Source organism: Brassica oleracea, chromosome C7 (genome assembly GCF_000695525.1).
Source record: "Brassica oleracea var. oleracea cultivar TO1000 chromosome C7, BOL, whole genome shotgun sequence".
Classification (NCBI taxonomy): domain Eukaryota; kingdom Viridiplantae; phylum Streptophyta; class Magnoliopsida; order Brassicales; family Brassicaceae; genus Brassica; species Brassica oleracea.
Genome location: NC_027754.1, coordinates 44,154,423 through 44,179,503, shown reverse-complemented (window position 1 = coordinate 44,179,503; position 25,081 = coordinate 44,154,423). Strand labels below are relative to the sequence as shown.

The following is a 25,081-nucleotide window of genomic DNA, read 5'->3' as shown; positions in this document are numbered from 1 at the left end:
ATTGATAAATTTATAAATTTTATTTTCATAAATATAAACTGTTTATTTTAAAAATATAATATGATGATAGAACGGTTTAAAATTAGCAAACTATATAGTACATGTCTAAAAATTAACATACCTTAGACTTTTGTATATACAATAATATATTATCTAAAATGAATAAGCATAAAAAATATTGGTAAAAAGAAATCCAGCTTTGAAATACGGATCATAGCTTAGCATAAATTAAATACAAAATAATTTTCAAATATGTTTTCTCATAAATATATTAATTTTTTAATAACTAAATGCAAATACAATAAGATAAAAATATAATAAGAATTGACAAGTACATACGGTTTTAAACAATTGATTAATTATAACATGTAAATTATAAAATTATTGTATTTGAAATAGTTATATAAATATTTAAGTATACGGTTAACGTAAAAAATATATACACTTACGTTCTAAAACAGTTTTTTAAGTATAGAAAAGTGAAAACAAACACCCGCGCGGTTGCGGAGGTCAAAATCTAGTTCTCTTTTAAAATCAAACGTAGAGTGCATTGAAATCTATCTTCAACGTTATCCATTTAAATTTGGGGACACAATGGTTTAGCAAAAACGAAACCGAAATATGGCCTAGTCCAGATAGAACCGATTTGAACCTTCTATTACAGCAGCGTTATCTAGAAAAAAAAATTTAGTTACAGATTTTTCTCACTCCCGATTTCACGTGATTCCCCTTTGTGCACTCTCCATGATTCAGTCTATGCCTGAGAATTCGGTTTATGCACCTAGTTTGGTTCAGATGATTTAATTTTCAGTTATTTCGGTTTGTTCAACAAATTCTTGTCGAATTGAACAGAATAAAAGTTTATTTGTTTGTTTTTCTTTGATTCCAACATGTTAAGAATTCCAGATAGAAAATAAAATTTGTTAATTCTAGTATGATTAACGTGTTTGATGTTTTCCTTAATGACCACTCAAAAAAACATTTAGTTGAAGAAGATAAAGTTAGTCACGAGCTCTCCACAAAAGAAAGGAGGATAGATTTCGCATAAGAATTAACGAAATAGAAAGAACCAAGTCTTTTGTTGTCGAAACAAGAAATGTCACGTTCTTTTTTTGTTTCTTTCAAAATCATCATTAACTATGAATCAAATCAGTTTAACATCTTTTTCTATATAGATCAACTAAACTTAGAAAGTTTCTTTACCTGAATAATATGTTACGTTCTAATTAGCTATAAATAGAGCTTAAAAGAAAACAGTTTCAGTTAATAATATATCTCTGCTAGTCTTCCGTGTTATTTGTTATCCCACATCCCCACTTCTCTTTTTCACCTGACTACTATTTAAACAGCACCGGAGCAAAAGAGTCTCCTCATAACCATCAAACGACACTAGTTGTATGCGTTTCATGCAGAGAATATATCATGGCCGTTTCCTTCCTACCTTATTGTCTCATTCTTTCTTTCTTCTCAGCCATTTCCATTACACAAGCAAGTTAGTTTTTTCTCTTCCATCTATCTATTCACACGGCTCTTTAGATTTGAATTAGCGTCTGTGCATTCTCATGTTTTGTGTTTTTTTCTTTCTTCCACAGGTTCGGGAAGGATCGGAGTCAACTACGGTCGAATAGCTAACAATCTCCCGCCGCCGGAGAACGTAGTGAACCTCCTCAAATCACAAGGAATCAACCGTATCAAAATCTACGACACCGACAAGAACGTACTAACCGCGCTCGCACACTCAAGAATAAAAGTAGTCGTGTGTCTCCCCAACGAGCTTCTCTCTCGAACCGCATCCGACCAATCATTCGCCGACAAATGGGTTCGACGCAACATCAGAAAACACTTCCCGGCGACGGAGATAGAGGCTATCGCCGTCGGTAACGAGGTCTTCGTCGATCCTAAGAACACGACGCCTTACCTCGTCCCCGCAATGAAAAACATTCACACCTCTCTGGTCAAGTACAATCTCGACAAGTCGATCAAGATCTCGTCTCCTATCGCTCTCAGCGCGCTAGCTAACTCGTACCCGCCTTCTTCCGGTTCTTTCAAACCGGATTTGGTCGAACCGGTTATTAAACCGATGCTTGATTTGTTGCGTAAAACGTCGTCGTATCTCATGGTGAACGCTTACCCGTTCTTCGCCTACTCAGGGAACGCGGATAAAATCTCCTTGGACTACGCTCTCTTCAGAGATAACGTTGGGACTGTAGATCCCGGTAATGGGCTGAGATACAACAGCCTCTTTGACGCTCAACTTGACGCCGTTTACGCAGCCATGTCCGCCGTCGGATTTAACGACGTCAAAGTGATGGTGACGGAGACAGGTTGGCCTTCCGCCGGAGACGTTAACGAGATCGGCGCAAGCGAAGCCAACGCGGCGGCGTATAACGGCGGACTCGTGAAGAGAGTGTTAAACGGTAACCGAACGCCGTTAAGACCGAAGGAGCCGCTCAACGTGTTTCTGTTCGCTTTGTTTAACGAGAACCAGAAGCCGGGACCCACGTCGGAGAGAAACTACGGGTTGTTTTACCCCAACGAGAGAAAAGTGTACGCCGTTCCGTTTCTCGTAAACGGTAACAGAGAACAGGCTCCGGTGGCTCACGAGGGAGAATCGTGGTGCGTGTCGAACGGAGACGCGGCGAAGGAAAAGCTCCAGGCAGCTCTCGATTACGCCTGCGGAGAAGGAGGAGCTGACTGCCGTCCGATCCAGCCGGGTGCCACGTGTTACAATCCTAAGTCGTTAGAGGCGCACGCTTCGTTCGCGTTCAACAGTTACTACCAGAAAAACGCACGTCGTGTTGGCACGTGCTATTTTGGTGGGACTGCTCACGTGGTCACGCAACATCCTCGTACGTACTTGATCCCTCTTCTGTCTTTAAGATGTTTTGCGTATCTGGTCACGTTTAGTATTTTTTTGTTGGTTGCAGGATACGGGAAATGCAAGTTTCCCACGGAACATTGAGGCAAATTTAATTAATTAGCGGCATTATGACTGTTTTTAATATAGTACTTTGTTTTGCTAATCTGAAATATATTTTGTTGACTGTATAAAACACATTTCATCTTTTATATTTTAAACATTGAGAAAAAAAACATTGTGGCTGAGTTCCTCTTTTGTTTTTAGAGTTTATATCACTGGATGATCCGTGTTTGAATAACTCTTCAATCTTTCATCGAGTTACTTATTTACATCCTTAAAATAAAATCTCAAAAATGTATACCAACAAACATAAATTCGTTGTTATCCATAAAAAAAATAAGAGAACGAAACGAAAATCTTACCAACATTATTTCATCTCTGAGTTAAAATGTTATTTTTGGACAACCTTTGAGTTAAAATGTTAAACTCTTGAAAAACATATACATGAATTTACGCCCGGCAGTTTACATGAATTCAGCAAAAAATAAAGTAGTATATATCCTACATGTATTAGTCTTTAATTTTCAGAATAAAAATATATTGTATAAATGTTTTTTATGGAATGAAATAATTATCCTGATATTGATGACACAAGAATATATAATGGTATCAGTACTATTCTATCCAAAATCTTATATCTTCTTAACTACTTTGATTCTGACTAATTATATAATAACTGATTAAAAGTGTAAAACATTATCAACACTCTACATCCTCACCAAACATGGACACGGTTGAAGAGGGGAAACAACCACTTCTAATCACCGTCACCCATGCCGGAGACGTTCCGGAACTCAGGTCAATACCATCAAATGAACAAATATCAGAATCAGCTAACACCTCACGCTGGTCATTCCTCTTTAAACTCCTTCTCGTCATCACAACCATCGGTGTTTCCACAGCAGGTATCGCGTTAATCATATTGATCACACCAACCCCACCAACCGTTCACATACACTCCATGCATATAGCATTCAATGAACACCATCTCCCGATCTGGTCAGCAACGTTCACTATCAAAAACCCCAACGAGAAACTCCGTGTAACGTACGAGAGTCCCTCGGTGTGTGTGTTTCATAGAAGAAAACACGTGGGAACGGTAAGAATAGGGGCGTTCGGGCAGAGCGGTGGGGAAGGGAACGAGGTAGTTGTGAAGGGAGATGAAACCGGAGTTATCGATGAAGAGGCGGCTCGGGGAATGGAGGATGATGTGGCGATGACGGGAAGTGTGGTGGGTCTTGATATGGTGTTTCTAGGGAGGGTAGGGTTTTATCCGGGAGCTTCTACTGTATGGGGAAAGCAGAACATGACGGCTGTTTGCAAGAACGTGAAGGCTATGTTGTCTAGTGATGATTATGATGATGATAAACTCAATAAGACAAAGAGTTGGGGCTTGACGTTTGATGATCGACAAGATTGTCGTGTACGTCTCCCTGTTTTTCCTTAGGGTTAGTTGAGTACATTCGTCGAAATTGAGAAATACAACAATCGTAGATTTGTTTGTTGTTACATTTGTTAGGATTGTATGATGATCGATGACTTATGATATGATCTGACTAATTTATCGGAAACAATTTTTAATGTAACTGATTTTGAGAAACAAATCGGAAGAATTGATTTTCTGAAGATACGGAATTAAGATAACGATACTGTTAGTCAGCAAAGATATTAATTTCTCAATCAGGCGTTACAAATAGATACCAGCTTATATAATATTAAATTAATTAATCAAAGAATCGTGGATATACTCGGCCCGATAATCACAAGCAGCCCAGTGCACGTCTCGACTAGATCAACAATCTTCAGATATGATTCTGATGTCTTTATAACATCAAAATAGCATTTTAAGGAGTTACACCAACATATAGTGAGAAAAATGGTTCTTTTACACCATTCTCTAAGCTTGATCAAGATAAACGACCAACCAACCTGATCATTGGCACAAGCTACAAAACTGTAAGAACAACACATAAATGTTTGTTAAGTTCCAAAATGCATATTTATTTTTGAATGAATGCTAAATTTATTCATCAAAAAGACCTGTTTACATCAAGTGAGTCCATTTTTGAAAGTAAAATCTACTCCGAATTACTTTCCTTTACAACTTTCACTCTTTTGTAAAGGTTCTATCTCTTATCAAAACTGTCAAAATTTATTTACAGTCTTGTACCAAACCGGTATTGCAAAGCACCTTCAAGACCATTTACTCTCTTAGACTGCACCAGACTAAGCTTATTTCGAATAGCTTTATCAAGCAGCTTAGTCAAAACATTCGGTGGCATAGAAGGTTCTCCATGGCGCCTCTTGTTTCCTTCTCTCCACAGAGTGTAGATGGTGGCTTGGAAAGCATATCTAAGGCATAATGCCTTCTTCTTTTCCATAGACGAGTCAGTAATCAATCTTGAGAGAGTATCCCAAGTAGAGGAGTACGAACTATGCAGAATCCCTTTAGTAAGTTGTTCCCAAATCTGAGCTGGGTAAGAATACTAAAAAATAGATGCTTTCTTGTTTTCCGAGCATTTTTGCATAATACACACGTAGTATCAGCCCCTTGGCTCCAACTGGACACACAATCCATGGTAGATAACCTGTCTCGAGACACAATCCAAGCCATGAATGCATACTTTGGTGTGTCCTGAGAGAACCATATACTTTTTCCCCAAGTGCACAACACTCCAATCTCTCGTGTCAATTGCCATGTCTCATGGGTTGAAAACTTGGGTTTGAACCCCGAGGAACAACGCCACAAGTCAACATCCTTCTCTGTGGTACCATGCTTTTAAATAAGAACTCCCAACTCCTTTTCAATATCATTCAGGAGAGCTCTTCTATGTCTCTTCCTCCGATGATTAAGTAACACCTCCTCCAACGTGGTTTCTCTCCGAATGCTCATATCAATGATTTCTCTATCGCCAAGCAAATCAGACATAACTTCCAAAATACATTTCTACTTGGTTTACGCCTTCTAGGTAGCTTATGAATTTATTATGATGATAGTCGTTTAATGATATTGATATATACCTACTAAGTAAATTTGTGTAATTCAATTACGATGTTTGGTCCAAAGAGGTGGACTTTGCCTGTTCAAAAACAACAATACAAGGACAGTTGGCTTTGATTCTAGACGGTTCTCAAATCTCGGACTGACGATAATACCCTCACAAGCTCAGTCACTCTTCGTGCATCGGTGAGGGTATTCACGTAAACAAACACAAATAGGTCTCTCTCCCTTCTCCACACTAACCACGTCTGTGTGTATACCTCTGGAAACAAACTTTTCTCCCCAAAAATAATTCGATTATCTTCTCTTCTCGTCTTGATCTCTCAGCCTTGTTTCTCTGTGCATTCCCTGATGTTGGTTTCGAGAATCCTCTCTCGATTTTCCCGCAGCGCGGGCTTACGCTCCTCTCTCTCCGCCGCCGCTCTTCCGGCGAGGAACCAGGCTCCTATACTCACGAGCCGCTACCACTCCCTCGTTCACGAATTCTCTCAAAAGGTTAGATTTTTGACTCAGATTGTATCATTATTCGTAACGAATTCATCTTGGGGTTTTGCTAGGGTTTAAGGGCTTCCCCAATTTGACCTCAGTCCAGTGTTTATGGCTCTGTGCTATTCCATTGACAATCGATTAATAAGATTTACTCTGTTTTAGGGGCAGCTTGTTGCAGCTCATGTGTCACTTGATTCGTTTCCACTTCAAAGGTTCTCTTTTTCTTCCTCCACCACGCCTGAATCTAGTGACAAGGAGAGCAACACTGAGGCCTCGAAGACTTGTCAAGAGAAAGCTACATCTGAGACAAACGAACCAGGTCCTGACTCAGAACCCACCAAAGATTCTGCGAAGAGAAGGAGGAAAGGTGCTAAACGAGCTGCAGTTCCTGAATCAGATTCCGAGAGTGATGATGAGGAGATGTCAATGGATGATTTGGTGAAGCTTGTAGCTGAGAAAGAAGAGCTTCTCTCTGAGAAAGAGCAAGAGATTAAGCAAATGAAAGATAAAGTTCTTCGCACTTACGCAGAGATGGAGAATGTCATGGACAGAACACGGCGTGACGCTGAAAACACCAAGAAGTACGCCATACAGGTTAGTCTCTACAAAGTACTTGCTTTGTAGCTTCTTTTACATCATATAACAGTGCGCTGAGAGAGTATGTATGTCTGCAGAACTTTGCAAAGAGCCTTTTGGATGTGGCGGATAATCTTGGAAGAGCTTCTTCCGTTGTCAAAGAAAGCTTCTCAAAGCTTGACGACACTTCCAAAGATTCCGCTGGAGCAGCTCCGCTCTTGAAGACACTTTTAGAAGGTGTGGAGATGACTGAGAAACAGCTAGCTGAAGTGTTTAAGAAATTTGGTATGGAGAAGTATGATCCTATCAACGAGCCGTTTGATCCAAACAGGCATAACGCTGTGTTCCAAGTCCCTGATGCTTCTAAGCCAGAAGGCACTGTTGCTCACGTCTTGAAGGTAAACTTGCTCTTTTCTTTGTCTCTCTCTCTCTCTCTCTCTCTCTCTCTCTTTTTGTTCCATATTCTATAGTCTCTTAACACCGATTAGTAACGATTGGTTGTTGATATCTACAGTCTGGATACACGCTGTTTGATCGAGTTATAAGACCAGCTGAGGTTGGTGTTACTCAAGGAGGAGAGAGCCAAGAAGACAAGAAGGAATCTGATGCTTGAAAGGAACTCAAGCTGGTTTTCATAAATTTTGCTACTCTTCTTTCTTTTCAATTAATAGCCATAGTTTCCTCTTGTCGCTTGGTTATTCATTGGATGAACAAGATAGATCTACCATAAGTTGCCGGACATGGTACTTGCAAAGGAAGTTCTGCTTCTGTGTCTGTTTTCTGTATCGTCATGAGGATTTAACTGAAAGCTTCTTCACACTAGGGAAAGTGACAGTTGTTTCTCTACCGAGTTCCTTTTTTGATATATTAATCAGACACAAAGTAAGGTTTTAGATGGTCTAAACCAACCAGAAACTAAGGACAGGAACTGAGAACAGAGTGACCTTGAGTGACGGATGATGAGGACTCTTTACCAGGTTTTCGATCATCTCGACAGAGTATTGTCCTGATGAACAATGAAAGAAAGCCTATTATTATCCATGATCTCAATCTTTCGGTGAAGTCTCTACTACGGGTGTAGAACATCTGAAGAAGTCACTCGAGTTGCTAACAAATCCATCTGCCGATCATTGAAGTTCATGTTTAAATCTGTCAAACTTGGGGTTTGATGTGTGTGAATGTGTACGATCTCACAGTCACACACACACACACACACACACACACAAAGATATTGTGTGAAGTCTTCTGATTTTTTAAATAATGTAGTTTAATTTGCAATCTCCACTCCATCCATGGTTATCTTATTACAAGTAATGATTTCAAACAATACAACCGAATTTAATTTCATGCAACACTTAAAAACACGATGATCAATATGAAAAAAATAGAAAAATCAAATTTAATTATAAAGATAAAACTAAAAAGAAACAATCACAATGTGGTCAGATACAATATTTAAATGATATGTGTGTGTAATTTCACTGCATGTTTACTTCGAGTGAGACACGACCGAAAAAATTCTCACTCATCTTCACCGTCGTCTTCTCGGTGTATGGATGGTTCATCTCCGTTCATTGTGCCACTTCTTGCTGCCTTTCTTTTGACAAGCTTAGACTCCGCATCATCGTAAGCCTCCGCAGCCATTTTAGCTGTTGGAAATGTTCCAAGCCACCTTCTTCTTTGCAAACTCGGATCCCATATCTCGGCAGACCATTTACCTGATAGTTTATGGAAGTACATGAACTACTAGAACATAATGTAACGAGTTGGAACATAGTTAACCTGATGGGTTATGCATGGAAATACATAAATTGTGCTAGTAAAAACAAAAACCCAAACCTGTTGGAATTTTTTTTTTTAATTACCATGCAAGTTCTGGACCATAGACCATAATTTTAGGTATGAAGTCAATTTGTTTTGGAAATTCTAATTTGAAGAATAACATTTCGTATCAAAAATGGTTTATATCCAGGACACAAGAGAACCATTTCACTACCACTAGGCCACCTACAATTTGGTTATGTTGGAACAAAATTATTTATTGGAATATATATAATTTACCTGATGGCTTTTGCCTCACACCTTTGTGCTTCTTCTCCTTCTCTATCTCTTCATGCACTGGGAATGCGCAACCTAAGCAACCGGTAATATTGCAGAGAGGACAAGGGCCAGCGTCCAAAGGTTGATGAAGAGCTTCGCATGCAACCGAGTTCGATGATGAATTGTCACCTCGGACGTTGGATATGACTTGTCGCAGAGCAGAAACCATGATCACGTGCTCTTGATCTCTTGTGATCAAACGAGGAGGTTTGTGATCGCAAGAGGGAATGTTTTCTGAATGATCCATGTACGTGGAGTCGAACTGAAAATAACTTATCGCTCACGGAGAAAGGATCCAATGTGTTAAGGTTTGTTAAATTACCGATAACAAAATTTTCATTGTGAGATTAATAGTTTTAATAATTTATAATTTTTAAAAATAAGTTGTCATTGTTCGTTCAAAACTTTTACCAAAAAATTGTTCAAATAAATTTTGAAACTAAAAGATTTATGTATTTTATATGGTTTATAGTTTAATTTAAAACGATATATATACATATATATATATATATATATTAATCTTAATAATTAATTAAATTATACTTTTTACTTATATAATTTTGTAATCATTTGAATGTGAGACTTTTAACAGTTTTAGTAATTTATAGTCGTTTTTAAAAATTCAAAATATAACATATATAAAAAAATCTAATTTTTTATTATATGGTTATTGTGGTTGTTTAATTTATTTAATAGTTTAATATTAAACAAATATGATAGAAGATACAATAATTTTTATCAAATCTTTATTATTCAAAATCATTAATTGCCGTATATACTTTAGTCACATTAGACAATTCCGTAAATTTTATTTAAGAAAATAATACAGTACATTAATAATGAATTTATTGTTAGTTTAATAAAAAGTTTATTATATAATTAGATGGACCAACATATTTCTCTAATGATTATAAGAATCTTAGAATCACTCTAGGGTTGACACGTACTTACAAAAAAAAATTGTAATGTTTTTCGGATAATATAATTTAGGCCTCTTTATACAGTACAAGGAAGGTGGAATATTTGTGGCCCCATATGCCAATCTTATCAATGTTTAAACACATTTATTTAGATATTTATTTCTGCAGTAAACGCGATTTCTTGAAGAAACGCGATTACTAAATTTATTCGACCGACTTTCTAATAAGAGTTGGATAACATGTCTTGTCATATATCCTGCCATTGAATGGCTAAGCGCCTAGCGCTTACACAACTGTAATTTTTCTTTTTTTTTCTTCTAATAAAGTCCTCTCAATTCTCTAGGGTCTACCTAAGAGCGTCTTTATCCTAACAGTCGGTAATGTGTCTCTTAATTACACTCCCTCTATTCTTTGATATTACATATTATAGAAAAAAAAATTTGTTTTAAAAAGATCAATTTTTTACATTTTCAAAACATGTTTTATTAACTAATTGCAAATTTCAAAAAATTTAATTGCACTTACTAAATTGTTATTGGCTTAAAATTATGAAACAAAGATAAACACAAAAAATATGCAAATTTAATGTGTTTTATTAAAATGTGTGAAAAATCTAGAATATGTAACATTAAAAAACAGAGGAAGTATTATATTAGTATTTAAGAAGTTAATTTTGGTAAGAGACTTAGCTAAGAACCTTGATACTTTTTCTCCTCCATTGCAAGTCTCTTATTTTAGGATTCTTAAAAAAATTTAACATTTTTTAATAAAATTAATTTTTTTATTACATAAAACATAATGAAAGATAACATTTTAAACATAGACTTTAAAATAAAAACTTGAAACCAAAGAGTAGTAAAATAAACGAGAATTATTTGAAAGAAACATCCGAGCTCAGTTGTTATCTTCATCACGTCCAAATTTTTCCCATATATGTTCAACCAAATCATCTTTCAGTTGCTGATGCATTTTTCTATCACGAATTCTTGTTCGAACATTCATCATATTTTCGATATTTGTAGAGATATCTGTAGAATACGTGAGATCGACATGTGAACTTCTGTTGTCTTCTCCTTGTTGGAACTCTGAAACATCAAATTGAGTGTATTCATCTCGTTCGTCTTCTACTATCATATTATGGAGTATGATACATGCTCTCATAATCTTCTCAATTTTGACTTTATCTCAAAACAACACCGGATTTTTAACAATGGCAAAGCGAGCTTGCAAGACTCCAAAAGCACGCTCGACATCTTTTCGGACAGCTTCCTGACGTTGAGCAAATAAAACTGCTTTCGGCCCTTGTGGTATAGGAATATATTGGATAAAAGTTGACTATTTCGGATAAATACCATCGGTGAGATAGTAAGCCATATGATATTCTCTTCCATTGAGATAGAAAGTGACCTTTGGAGCTTAACCTTTTATTATGTCATCAAAAACAGGTGAACGATCAAGAACATTGATATCATTTAATGTACCTGGAGGTCCAAAAAACGCATGCCATATCCAGAGATCGTATGAAGCAACCACTTCTAAAACGATTGTTGGTTTACCCAAACCACGAGAATATTGCCCTTTCTAAGTGGTGGAAAAATTCTTCCACTCCCAATGCATACAATCGATGCTTCCTATCATCCCGGGAAATCCACGATGCTCTCTAACATAAAGTAAACGTTGAAGATCAGCCGGTGTTGGTCTTCTTAAGTATTCCTCGCCGAACATATATATTATGCCTTCCACAAAATTTTCTACACATAACCGAGTTGTTGTTTCACCGAGCCAGAGGTATTCGTCGACCGTATCACCCGCACAACCATATGCCAAGACACAAATGGCTGCAATACACCTTTGAAGGGGAGAGAGACTAATCCTTCCGAGACCATCTTTCTTTTCCCGAAAGTATTGAACGTCGTTGGAGAGTCGATCAACAATGCACATGAACAATGACTTGTTCATTCTAAAACGTCGTCGGAAGATATTTTCAGGATACGTCGGAGTTTCACTGAAATAATCATTCCATAATCAAATATGCCCTTCTTCACGATTTCTTTCGATATAAGCTGATTTTTTTCTTTGTTTTCTTGGTTCTTCTTGATGACCAATGGTAAAATTCTCAAAGGTTTGATCAAAGTATTAATCAAAATATTGATCAAATGTATCATCAAGTGAATCTTCAAAAGTGTTTTGAGAGGAAGATGCCATACTTGTGATCCAAAAGAGATTTTTTTTTTAATTAATAATCTTCGTTTGGTGAGAAAAGGGTTGGTAAGAGGAGAGAAAAGAAATAGAGTGACTTTGTGATTTTCTGATTTGGCTTTTTGAATTATAACTTTCTGATTTGCCTTTGATTTTTGGCGATGATAGAGTGAAAAAGATAGAAGATTTGGCTTGGTAAGAAGAGAGAAAAAGATAGAGTGACTTTGTGATCAGAAAGAAGCGAGAGAGTTTGATGAAACAAAAACAATTGACATGAATGAGAGAGTGCAGCTTCAATACTTTATACTACTTGATGAAACCAAAACAATAGACATGTGAACAAAGACAGTCTGTGACATACAAGACAAAACGAAACAGGACAGTCTGTGACATGAGATGTGATTACACTCCAGGACAGTCCAAGACAGTCCGTGACATACAATACAATGTGAAACTGGACATTCCGTGAAACAAAGACAACATGTGACATGTGATTACACTAAAAGACTACAAGACAACCTGTGACATGTGATTACACTAGAAGACTACAAGACTTGAGTTTACAAGAGAGGCCGTGATACATGATTGACCTGAAAATGCAACTCCGTAGCTCTCCAACCTCAATATGGTTGCGGGAACACTCATTACTACCAATGCCACGTATTGTGTTCGTTTCAAACGGAACATGGTATGTGGCTTTAATGGTAATGAGTAGTCCCATTACCTTATTGTTACAAGGCAGTATGCAGCCTCTTCTTTCTTTGTGACAGAAGACAACAAAGAGATGCTCCGCTATGTTTCCTCTGTTGACCTGAAAGAAGAACATGAAACATAATAAGAGCAAGAACATGAAACATAAGAACAGAACAACAAACAACTCATCATTCTCATTACTTAAACATAACAAGTACATGAACATGAAACAGACAACAAAGAACTAGCATGAAACAGATAACAAACAACTCGACAGACCTAAAACAAAGACACTTAAACATATGAGCTTCTTCCTTAGACTATGTGGAGAACAACTCAGTAATGAGCGCATTCTTTAGAGTTTCTTCGTACTCATGGAGTGGCTCTGCTTTAGCAAGTAGACGGTCAAGTAGACCTATCTTGGAGAGCCTTTCTTTCTTACTCAAATCCTATTGCTTAATAGACCACATCCGCTCAAATTCACACAGCGCCTTCCCCTCTTCCATTGGCTTCTTACCATGGCGCTTGGCTGCCTTAACACCAGGGGGCTGATCCGTTCCCTCATCCGCTTCACCAGTGTTGTTGTCAGTTGCTTGAGATGTTGAGGATTGTGCACCGTCCTCATATTTTCTCTTTTTAGAGGTTCTCTCGGTAGATAGATCACACCACTTCTGGTCATGGCGAAGCTCCTTCCACGCATGCTCCAGGGTGAATTTTTTTTATAGTTGTTGAAGAAGATAACGTGAGCTTGTTTGAGAATATCATTCTCATTTTGGCCTGAAGTTTTCGCTCTTGCTGCAGCTTCATATGCTCCACAGAACTTGCAGACAAGATCATTGATCTTGTGCCACTGTTGCTTGCAGTGCATTGGCTCTCTTTTTCACAGCCTGCAAGCTTCGGACTAGCAGCAAAGTAGTTTGCTATTCTCTTCCAGAAGACCACAGACTTCTGCTCGTTCCCAACAACATCATCTTTGAAGCTGCTTAACCAAAAGCTGGTGAGGACTACATCATCTGTTGGCGTCTAAGACCTCCGTTCTTTACGCTCCACAGGAGTGTCTTGCTCGAAGTTGGGAGCTTCTGTAGCTTGCGTCCCAAATAAAGAAATGAGAGAAGATTCTAAACCAATGCCACTATTTTGTTAACTTTGAAAAAGATCAACAAAATTTACATTCAAATATAGATTAGAATCCATATTTGAATATGAATTAAGTAATAGAAAAGAGAGATGAAAGATAAGAGAGATGGAAGAGAAGAACGCGAGTTTGATAGATGGAAGAGATAAAGGATTCGGTATAATAGAGGAGAGAAAGATAAACACATTCATCACTCACACAACCAAATATACTTGACATTTATCTAACTCATAAACAACATTCATCACCGTAATTACTAGCTAACCATCAGTTTCATTTATCACACAACCATATTCTACCTCTAACCAACACATTTGTTACAGTTCAACATACATTCATCACACACCCAAAAAGCGTTCAATCAATTAAAGAGAAGAAGACATTTACCTGTGTTGCGAAGACCAAATGTACTCCTCTGCTTTGAGGTTCCTTCGTTTTGTACCCTCGATCCACACATTTTAACACACAAACAGACATGCACATATGAATGAATTAGTTTACGACAGAGAATCAAATGCGAAAACAAATACATGCACATGATTAATATATACGATTTCAAGGATTGAAACATACAAACAAACACAAAGTCAGAACATATCAAAATGATTTTATCAAAGACAGAACATCAAATTTGATTCTTCCATCTTAACTGAAACAAATTCAAGTTGAAACAAACTTACAAACAAATATATTTTCATCCATCCATCTTAACTGAAACAAATTTGCAAACAAATCGTATTTGATCAATCCATCTCAAGACATAACAAACCGAATCAAACAAATCAAAATTTACAAAATTTTATGAACTTTAAACATAAGCTTTACCTTCGCCGACAGAGAGCTTCGTCTCCACCGAAAATAGCTCCATTGCTGCCGAGGAGAGCTCTGTCGCCACCGATACATCGAATCGACGAGAAAGAGAGAGAGCTTCGTCTCCACCGAGAGAAAGCTCCGTCGCCACTGACACACGTAACCAACAAATAACAAACGAAAAACAACCGATCAGAACCAGAAGATATTTAATCAGAGACATGCAAAATCAAAGAACACAAAAACTGCTTACCTTTCGATTTGAGGAGAGCCACCGAGCGCGAGGTCTGTCGCCGTCGAGGAGAACCACCGAGATTGAGGTCGCCGACGCGAGCCACCAAGGGAGACGTCACCGACACCAGAGCCACCGCGAGAATCCAAATCGCCTTTTTTCGGTAGAAACGATTAGAGAGAAATAGAGAGAGAGAGAGAGAGAGAGAGAGAGAACCCTCTCATTTGTTGACACGTGCTAGGTAAGCAACATTGCTTCCCGGCCTTAATTAAGAGCCGGTCTTATGCTTTTTTTTTAATCCTAATTATCCCTAAGAGACGCGCTAAACACGAGCGATAAACACGAGCGATAAAGATGCTCTAACATGTATATCTTTTTCTTGATGTTTAAATTTTTTTGATTTTGTTTGTAACATATCAGTGGTCTACTTCCATTATGCGTGTTAATATTCTCAATGCTGGCTGCGTTATCAAACTTTTCGATGGTCAATGATCATTGTTTTCTTTGTACGTAGTCCATTACACTAAACATCAGTCACGATGCATTGACTAATAATGGGACAGAATCAAATATTTCTGAAGTATGGTGTGAAAATATGATGAGGCAGGTTGGGTGACCAGTATATTGAAAAACTGGATCGTCAATCATGATGAACTGGTCATGCGAAGGACGATTTGGAAATAAGCTTTCCTGGATTATCGCCTGAAGTAAGATTATATGGCCAAATCGCTCTTTGAATTTCTGTACGGGCTTGCATCGTTGTAGCAGTGAGAGCAGATCCTGTACCAGCCATAGTTTCAAAGGGAATTGTCAACACACGAGACCTTGCAGTGGACAAGAGATCTCAGAATCAAAAAGCAAAACCTTGCAGTATTTCGGTTTCTAGCTTTGATACCATGTCAAGAAATCTCAGCAGTATGTAAACATCCTTCTTATTCATAAAGTAACTGAGGCAAGCTTCATATATACAACTATATTCCCGTTATACAAATCGAGTTACATACAATACATTATCAGCCCAATACAGTCTAATAGTAACCACCTTATGTTTCGCAGGTTTACGCTGCTGAATCTTGAGTTGGTATTTAGAAAAGATGCGAAAACCTTGCCAGACAAATTGAGTCATGTAGAATTACGGGACATGACAGAATGACAACATGATGCATGGGACGTTTCAGATGGTTTGCATGCGACACAAGCAGTGGCGGAGGCTTGTGTCGGAGACAGAAAATTTACTCAGGAGGGTCACAATTGGACTACACTTCAAAAAAAAAATTCCATAAGGGTCAATATTTTGTTTTTGTACGGGTCAACAGAATATATTTGGTAAAAACTAGTGTTATTTATAAAATCCATGGGTGTCAATTGACCTCCTCCCCCCCATTACACTCTACCTCCGCCACTGGACACAATCCCTCCTTTTTAACCGTTTAGTTAGCTTATTAAATGAAAGTATTCAACTTAAGTATTAATAATGTGGTTGTGAATATAATGTTTTGGTCTACATATGTTTTCTTTATATTAGGTTCGCAAGCAAAGTATACTTGTTAGTTATGATGAATAAGGGTTTTTTTCAAATAAAGCCATTAGGGAATATTTCATTTTTGTATATTCTTCTCCACATTCCGCCCGTGCTCCTTCTTCCACAAGCTTGTCCTCTGCTCCTTCTCCTTATTCATCATCAAACAGGCGTATAAATATTACTCTCGTGCTGGAACCTGCACCGAGTCCAGCTCAGAAGTAACACTACTACAGCAGTTATCAGTCAGAGCTAGAAAAGATGTAGAGGCACACAAGACTGCTAGATTTGCTGTAGGAGCTTTGGCTGTATGAAAGGAGGTTGAATGCTTTATTGATAGGTATTTGTACAGTATTTATGCAGAATACATAAGGGATTAGGTATTCACTAATTACAATAGTAACCCTTAATGATATATCTCCTATACGCCCCCTCAAGATGGAGGGACTTGAGTGACTCCAATCTTGTTCATAAGCTCAAGAAACCGAGGTCGAGGAAGCGGTTTTGTGAGAGCATCGGCGAGTTGATCTTTCGTGGAGAGGTGAGAAACTCTTAGTGCCCCAGCCTGAACGTGATGTCTGATGAAGTGAAAGTCGAGTGCTATATGCTTCATTCGTAAATGGAAAACAGGATTTGCAGCGAGGTAGGCTGCACCAACATTATCACAATATAGTACTGGCATTTCAAGCAGTGGTATGCGCAAGTCTGTAAACAGAGAACATACCCAGAGTACCTCAGAAGCGGCATTAGCAACAGCTCGATATTCCGCTTCCGTGGAGGACCTGGCGACACCGGTTTGTTTCTTTGAGCTCCAGGAGATCGAATTGCCACCAAGATAGACTATGTATGCATTCGTGGAGCAATAATCATCTGCGTCACCTGCCCAATCAGCATCAGTGTAGGCGGGAGCTTCAGAAGTGTGTCAGCTCGAAGAAGAATGCCATGAGCAAAGGTTCCGGTGAGATAACGGAGGATTCGCTTGACAGCTTGCCAGTGGAGGTCTGTCGGTCGCTGCATATATGGAGAGAGACGATTGACCAGAAATGCAATATCAGATCTGGTAAGCGCAAGGTACTGCAGACTCCCTAGGACTGCTCGATATTCGCTAGGATTCTCCATGGGAGTGCCGTAGGTGAGAGATAGTTTAGGCATTGGAGCCATTGGCGTGGAGACCGGTCGCGCATCCATCGTGTTCGTGCGTGTGAGTAGGTCTATGACATACTTCTTTTGCATCAAATGCAGACCCTTGAAGGTCTGAGTTGCCTCTATACCCAGAAAATAACTCAGCTCACCAAAGTCTTTCAGAGAGAAACGTGATGAGATAGTCGCGATGAGCCGATCAATCAACTTGTTGTTGTTGCCAGTGATTACCATGTCATTAACGTAGACGAGGAGATAAATAACATCTGACCGACGATGGAAGGTGAAGAGTGAGGTATCAGCCGTGGAATTTACGAACCCTTGCGTGAGAAGGTAAGACCAAAGTTCTTGATACCACGCCCGGGGCGCTTGCTTGAGCCCATAGGGGGCCTTCCTCAGGCGACACACATAGTGTGGTCGATCCTGATCTACAAAACCAGGTGGTTGTGTGACATATACCTCCTCTTCCAACGTTCCTTGAAGAAAAGCGTTATTGACGTCAAGTTGGCGAAGGCTCCAGCCCTTTGTGACCGCAACATGTGACATAGATCTCACCGTCATGGACTTGATAACTGGACTAAATGTCTATGTGAAATCATAACCATGTTGCTGATGGAATCTTTTCGCCACAAGCCGGGCCTTATACCTGTCAATCTCACCGTTAGCTTTATATTTTATTGTGAAGACCCACTTACAGCCACGACGTTCTGATACTGTTCTGGTGGAACGAGTTCAGAAGTCCCATTGCGGAGCTGAACGTTTATCTCATCGACCATCGCTTGTCTCCATCTAGGATCCTTTAGTGCTTCAGCCACGGTTTTAGGTATCTTTGGTTTTAGTTTCGGGTCACAGGCTAGAAGCGAGGTTTTGGTTTTAGGCTTGGATATATTGTTTTTCGAACGAGTTTTCATGGGGTGATGGTTCGGGTGTTGTGGCTCAGGTGGAGCAGGAGCAGGTGATGGTGAAGGTGAAGGTGAAGGAGAGGGTGATGAAGAGGACGCGTTCGAGGAGGTTGCGGTTGGGCTTGGGTTTGCCTCAGTGTTTGCGATAGGAGTTGTACTGGAGGACGGTTGGGGCTGAGTCTCGGGTTGTGGCTGAAACACTGGAGCGATCGGATCTTGCTTCAGAGAAGCTGGAGACAGAGACGCAAGTGGAGACGATGATGCTTGTGGGCTTTGTTGGTGAGGAGCAGAGCACGGGGGAGACGTTGCGTTTCTGGAGTCTGAGCAAGCATAGTTGTCTGAGTCGGAGAAGACGCAAAAGGGAATCTTCTCTCATTGAACACCACATGGCGTGAGGTGTAGATGCGACCATAGTCTCGATGAAGGCAGAGATACACACTTTGCGTCAAGTAGTAACCAAGGAACACGCAGGATGCAGAGCGCGGTTCCAGCTTATGCTTAGTATAGGGTCGGAGCTACAGAAAGCATTCTGATCCAAAGACACGCAGCTTCTGATAGTTGGGAACCTGACCAAACAGCTTCGCATAAGGAGACTCATTGCCAAGCACCGGTGTAGGCATCCTGTTAATAAGGTAAACGGACGCAGTGAATGCATAACTCCAGTAAGTAGTGGGCATCGACGCTTGCCCAAGAAGTGTGAGACCAGTCTCGACAATGTGTCTGTGTTTCCGTTCGGAGATTCCATTCAGCTCAGGAGTGTGTTGAGGTGTCGTTAGGTGAGTAATGCCGTGATTTGCTAGGAGCTGACATAGAGAAATGAACTCACCTCCATTATCCGAGTACAAGGTGCCAATCTTTTGCTTGAACTTGTTTTCCACCAAAGCTTTAATTCTGATGAAGGTGTCAAGAACTTGCGACTTAAGCTTCAGCGGATACAACCACGTATAGCGTGTGTATAGATCAACAATGACAAGGTAATACTTGTAGCCATCAATTGGCACAACCAGAGAGGACCACACGTCCGTGTACAAGTACTCGAGAGGATGAGACGACGCAATTGTGTTTGAATAAAATGGCAGATTATGACTTTTATTGATAGAACAGTCCGAACATAACAAATCATTTGTAGAAGACAACGAGACTGGTAAAGAAAATTTTGAAACTAGAGACTTCAGAACTGGTAACGCCGGGTGTCCAAGACGAGCGTGCTAGGAGAGAAGATCTGGTTTCTGATTTGGTGAAGCAAACAACGACATTGGAAAAGACAACTGAACCGGCCACTCATATAGTTCGTTCTTAGTTTTACCTTGGAGCAACTGGTCCCCCGTGCTGAGATCCTTCACCTGAAAGTGTGCAGGAAAGAATTCAATTGAAACGCCATTAGTGTTGCACATTTTATAAACCGATATAAGATTTCTCTTAACATTTGGAACATATAGCACATCTCTCAGCTTAAGAGAACGATGAGGAGTAGGAAGAAGTGCAGAACCAGTATGTGTTATACGCAAACCAGTACCATCAGCGATTGTGACCTCTTCCCCACCAGTGTAAGGTTGATGGAGAGCGAAGTTGTTGAGGTCTATCATGAGATGGTGAGTGGCTTCGCTGTCTAGGAGCCAGTTGTTGGGGTTGTACATTGCAGCAGAGGCCATGTTAGCACGAGGTTGCCATGGAGCATACGAGGACACTGATGACTGGTTCGAGCTTCCTGCGGTTCCATGAAGCTGGAGTTGAGAGCAGGTACGAGCACTGTGACCATGGATGCCACAGATTTGACACCTTCCCTGGTATGGTCGTGGTGTATAGCCTTGATTGTTGTAGTTGTTCATGCGATTGTTCCAGTTGCCATTGTTAGAGCCCATGTTGGATCGGCCATGACCACGAGTATTGTTGTTGTGCCACGAGAGGTTGCAACATTAGCCGTAACCGGTACTGACGGGATGAGCTCAGTCTTCGCAGCAAGCTTGAGCTCGTGTTGAATGAGCTTCTCATGGATTTCCGTAACTGAGGGAGTGGTGTCTCTGCCAGCGATCTGATCCACCACCGTCTTGTAATCCTCAGGGAGTTCCTCGAGAATGAACTCGATCTTGTCTTCATGATCAAGCGGCTTCTCAAGCAGAACCAAGTGATCAAAGCGAGTCGTAAGTCCCTGCACATACTCATCTATGGACTTAGTCCCCTTGGTCCATTGTTTGAGCTGTTGACGTAATTGTAGTATGTGACCTCGACTTGGCTTCGCATATGTAGTAGCTAGCGTGTGCCATATATCGGCTGCAGTGGTGGTTGTAGCGAGGATCGCTTGGACAGGGGCCGTGATGGTGCCAAGTAGCGCACTGTAAAGAAGCTTATCTTGGCGCTTCCAGATGGAGTACTCATTGTTGACAGTAACTTGACCATCTGTGAGTGTTGGTGATGAGATCTCCATAGATCCATCCATATGACCAGCTAGATCATAACCATCAAGGAGAGAGTGGACTTGACGATTCCACATGAGGTAGTTGGTAGAGGTCAGCTTCGTGACGTTGGCCATGTTCACATTGAGCAGCGTACGTGTACCGGAGACGAGTATCACCTCGTGTGAAGAAGTAGGTGAGCCACCGGACATGGTGAATAAGCGAGAGAAGAGAAGAAACAGAGGATGAAGAAGAAGAGATGAGAGTAAAGAGCGGCGGAAAAAAAAATTTAAGGTATCGTATTCAGCTCTGATACCATGTATGAAAGGAGGCTGAATGCTTTATTGATAGGTATTTGTACAGTATTTATACTGAATACATAAGGGATTGGGTATTCACTAATTACAATAATAACCCTTAATGATATATCTCCTTTATTTCGATGAGTCTCTACCAGTGTCGGTCTTGAGAGTTTGGGGATCCGAGACCATTTAATAAAGATTTCAAAAATTTAGAGGCCTAAAAAAATTTATTTTATAAATTTAGGGGTCTATTTACATATAATTTTTTTAAAAAAATTTAGGGATCTGAGGCAAATGTTTCATTTGGCTTGGCCCAAGACCGGTTCTGGTCTCTACTGTTGTAGCTTGTAGAACATCTGGTCCTGGTCTCTACTGTTGTAGCTTGTAGAACATCTGACTAAGTCACTCGTTAACAAATCCATCTGCCGGCCACTGAATTCCATGTTTAATCTATGGAACTTGGGGTTTGATGTGTTGAATATGGGCACGAGCTCACAATCAAATCATTTTAGGTTTGTTATTAACTTTTGGGCTCAGACTTTTGTGTACAAATACAAAAATATTGTGTGAAGTTTCTGACTTTTCAAACTATCCCTCCTTGTTTATCTTATTACAAATAATGATTTCAAACAAGAACAATACAACCAAACTTAATTTCATGCAACACTTAAACCATAATAATAACTAGGAGATTCTTCCGTGCTCATGCACAAATATAAATATTTTAAAATAAATATATTATAAAATTGATTAATATTTTTTACTTTTAATTTAATAATTTATATTATTATTAATATTATTATTTTTATTAGACATGTGATTTTTTATATATAATATCTAGTCGGTTTAGTTACATTAGATTGCATCTACTTCTCTGAATTCAACCATTATAGATTTTTTGTTCTAAATATATTAAAATTTTGATTGTTTTTTTTTGTATTTATAATGGTTGATCTCTTAAATATATAAATATCTTTTAGTTAGATTTTATATTAACATAACATATATTTTTCTGAGAATCAAATAGACAAAATAGTTAAAGTGTGGATTGATTAAAAATTACATAAAGGAATATAAAGAAAATATTTTGAATTTCATGCATATATGTTTTACAAAAGAAATAAATTATTAAAATTAATTAACATTTTATTTTTATTTTCAAAATGTTAAGGGTATTCCATAATTTAAAATTTTAAATGTGTAAAAAAATACAATATTACTATAAATAATATATTGTTATTTTATTATTTTTATTAATATCAAAGATTATTTTTGTCAACTTTTTTTTATGAAATCACATTATATATAAATTTTATTTAAAAATTCGTTTTATTTGTTTTTAAATTTATTTTTGTAATATATGTTATTGGAAAAAAAGAAATTAAATTAAAATCTAATTAAAAAAATCTAATAAATAAAAAGGAAAATAAATTTAAAAATGATAAGTAAAATAATATTTTAAATTCATTAAGAGTACTTCCATTATTAACCATCGTAAAAATTGACATTTGATGTAGTAGACTTTTAAAATAATATTATAGAAATATGAAAAATGGAAAAACATCGAATTTAGTTTATAAAGCCAAATAAACTGAAAATAAACAATCAATATAGTAACATACAATATTTAACACGTGTAAAAGAATCTGATCAATGAAATAAATGATATGTTTAACGATTTTGTATATTATAATAACTCCAATGCATGTGTTATAATAACTCCAATGCATGTGTTACTTCGAATGAAACACGAACAGAAGAATTCTCAACCATCTTCCCCCGTCTTCGTTTCTGTTCATGCTTCCTCTCCGTTCTCTGTGCCACTTCTTGATGCCTTTCTTTTGACAAGCTTAGCCGCCGCATCATCATAAGCAGGGCCGGCCTTTGGCATAAGCCGGTGAAGCGGTGGCTTAGGGCAGCAAAAAAGTTTTGGGCATATTTTAGTATCTTTTATTTTTTCTTTTATAAATAATTATAGTTTGTAAGAGCATCCGCATTGAGGGTTTATGAGGGGAGTTCACACAGAATCAAGATAAAATAAATAATAATTCAATAACATGAACCCCTCTACTAAAGTTCATCACTGTAGCGCGGGCTCCACGTGTAGGAAAAATAAAAAAAATTTAATAATAAAAAATTGAAAAGATGAACCCCAAGAGAAGGTTCATTGATGTGGGTGCTCTAAGACTTTTCTTAGCTAAAGTGATATTTGTGGGCATAACAAATCAGAATAACGTTTGTTGGATTCTTTAACAATATTAATAAACATTTTATTAACAATTATAGTAGTTAAATATATTATTAAATAGTTATTAGTAAGTTTTTATTTTAAATTATAATTAAAACCATAATTAAAAAAATTCTTGTTCTCTTTTCTCATTCGTTCCATGGTGCCCCCAGTTTAGTTTCTATTGCTTTAGTTTTGCTATCATCGTCTTCGTATTGACAAGCTACGTGGCTAATTTATTATTTTCCAAATTTTTATAAAAACTAGCAAATTGTGACAAGAGCAGTAACGTATTAACATTGTTTTGAGTTGATGCGAGTTTTTCTAATTCTATTATTTTATTTTATCTTACAAACATTTTTGTGAAATTAGATTGTTTTATGGAAGTTTAATTTTTTTTACTCTTATTATATGATTCTGAACAACACATATATATAAGGGCATTGTTTTATGAATTGGCTTAACGCGTTGTTCAATGTTAGACCGGCACTGATCATAAGCCTCCGCTGCCATTTCAGCTGTTGGAAACGTTCCAAGCCATCTTCTTCCTTGCAAACTCGGATCCCATATCTCCGCCGACCATTTACCTGATGGCTTTTGCCTCACACCTTTGTGCTTCTTCTCCTTTTTTTATCTCTTCACGCCGTGGGAATGCGCAACCGCAGCAACCCGTGATACTGCACATGGGACAAGGGCCAGCGTCCAAAGGTTGATGAAGAGCTTCGCATGCAACCGAGTTTGATGATGAAGTGTTGTCACCTCTGACGTTGGATATCACTTGTCTCAGAGCAGAAACCATGATCACATGCTCTTGATCTCTTGTCAAACGAGAAGGTTTCTGATCAGAAGAGAGAATTTTTTCTGAGTAATTCATGTTCTTGGAGTTGAATTTGAAAATAATAATTACTCAGGAGGAGATTTTGAAAACAAACTGACGAGATAATAGGCGTTTATATAGACTACAAGGAAGGTGGGATCTTTGTTATGCTGGAATTTACCAATGTTTAGACACGTAACTTATGACATCATTTTTAGTATTTATTTATGTAATAAAACGCGTTTTCCAGAAGAAACGCAATTATTAGATTTATTCGAACCATTTCCTAATTAGATGAATATTGACTTTTGTTTTCTGGTCACCTTTTATATTAACATACTCCCTCCGTTTTTTTATATAAGTAAGCAATTCTTGAAAACCATAACACAAATGGTATCTACTGTCAACTTCACTGCCCTTGAAACAACTAAAACTTGTTCACATGAACACCATCTTATAAACACAGTAACGAACCAATACATCAACCGCAAAGATTCTGCTGAACCATCAACACCAGTTTCTTGGAACATTTCTTGATTTATTGGTTTGTACCGAATAAACCGGTACACTTCTTACACTATACCTTTGGTTGTGGAATTGTTACTGAAAATATTGTGCCGTCTCCTAATTTTTCAAACTACTTTTTCTGCAAGCTCCCTTCATGGTTATTATATACTATATGATGAGATTAGAAGTGGTGAAGGAG

At 38.2% G+C, this 25,081-nt stretch overlaps 4 protein-coding genes and 1 pseudogene across 5 annotated transcripts; 3 read left to right on the top strand and 2 right to left on the bottom strand.

Moving 5' to 3' along the window:
* The first annotated feature begins 1,222 nt into the window (after positions 1–1,222).
* LOC106305705 (glucan endo-1,3-beta-glucosidase 12) lies at positions 1,223–3,057 on the top strand. The gene is made up of 3 exons (XM_013742055.1): positions 1,223–1,492; positions 1,593–2,849; positions 2,928–3,057. The coding sequence occupies exons 1-3, from the start codon at positions 1,423–1,425 to the stop codon at positions 2,960–2,962; spliced, it is 1,362 nt and encodes a 453-aa protein (XP_013597509.1). The 5' UTR covers positions 1,223–1,422; the 3' UTR covers positions 2,963–3,057.
* Positions 3,058–3,564: 507 nt separating this feature from the next.
* On the top strand, positions 3,565–4,543 carry LOC106305703. Its single transcript, XM_013742054.1, has one exon. The coding sequence runs from the start codon at positions 3,645–3,647 to the stop codon at positions 4,365–4,367; it is 723 nt and encodes a 240-aa protein (XP_013597508.1). The 5' UTR covers positions 3,565–3,644; the 3' UTR covers positions 4,368–4,543.
* A 1,619-nt stretch (positions 4,544–6,162) lies between these two features.
* On the top strand, positions 6,163–7,832 carry LOC106305702 (protein GrpE-like). Of its 2 annotated transcripts, none has more exons than XM_013742052.1 (4): positions 6,163–6,416; positions 6,573–7,004; positions 7,085–7,384; positions 7,501–7,832. In XM_013742052.1, the coding sequence occupies exons 1-4, from the start codon at positions 6,273–6,275 to the stop codon at positions 7,597–7,599; spliced, it is 975 nt and encodes a 324-aa protein (XP_013597506.1). In that variant the 5' UTR covers positions 6,163–6,272; the 3' UTR covers positions 7,600–7,832. The 2 variants fall into 2 exon arrangements, with proteins under 2 accessions (XP_013597506.1, XP_013597507.1); XM_013742053.1 differs by having other exon boundaries at positions 6,165–6,416; positions 6,579–7,004.
* A 608-nt stretch (positions 7,833–8,440) lies between these two features.
* LOC106305701 (putative ethylene-responsive transcription factor ERF121) lies at positions 8,441–9,364 on the bottom strand. The gene is made up of 2 exons (XM_013742051.1): positions 9,048–9,364; positions 8,441–8,704 (listed from the first exon to the last, which is right to left on the bottom strand). Exons 1-2 carry the CDS (start codon positions 9,331–9,333, stop codon positions 8,508–8,510), a joined length of 483 nt encoding a protein of 160 aa, XP_013597505.1. The 5' UTR covers positions 9,334–9,364; the 3' UTR covers positions 8,441–8,507.
* A 13,762-nt stretch (positions 9,365–23,126) lies between these two features.
* LOC106303400 lies at positions 23,127–24,432 on the bottom strand (annotated as a pseudogene).
* Between the last annotated feature and the right edge of the window lie 649 nt (positions 24,433–25,081).

Bases quoted from the DNA above. Each gene is read 5' to 3' on its own strand.
- LOC106305705 (XM_013742055.1), top strand. From the start codon at position 1,423: ATGGCCGTTTCCTTCCTACCTTATTGTCTCATTCTTTCTTTCTTCTCA. The intron at 1,493-1,592 runs GTTAGTTTTTTC...TTTCTTCCACAG, and splicing joins CATTTCCATTACACAAGCAA to GTTCGGGAAGGATCGGAGTC. The intron at 2,850-2,927 runs GTACGTACTTGA...TGTTGGTTGCAG, and splicing joins CGTGGTCACGCAACATCCTC to GATACGGGAAATGCAAGTTT.
- LOC106305703 (XM_013742054.1), top strand. From the start codon at position 3,645: ATGGACACGGTTGAAGAGGGGAAACAACCACTTCTAATCACCGTCACC.
- LOC106305702 (XM_013742052.1), top strand. From the start codon at position 6,273: ATGTTGGTTTCGAGAATCCTCTCTCGATTTTCCCGCAGCGCGGGCTTA. The intron at 6,417-6,572 runs GTTAGATTTTTG...ACTCTGTTTTAG, and splicing joins TTCACGAATTCTCTCAAAAG to GGGCAGCTTGTTGCAGCTCA. The intron at 7,385-7,500 runs GTAAACTTGCTC...TGATATCTACAG, and splicing joins CTGTTGCTCACGTCTTGAAG to TCTGGATACACGCTGTTTGA.
- LOC106305701 (XM_013742051.1), bottom strand. From the start codon at position 9,333: ATGGATCATTCAGAAAACATTCCCTCTTGCGATCACAAACCTCCTCGT. The intron at 8,705-9,047 runs GTAAATTATATA...ATAAACTATCAG, and splicing joins TGTGAGGCAAAAGCCATCAG to GTAAATGGTCTGCCGAGATA.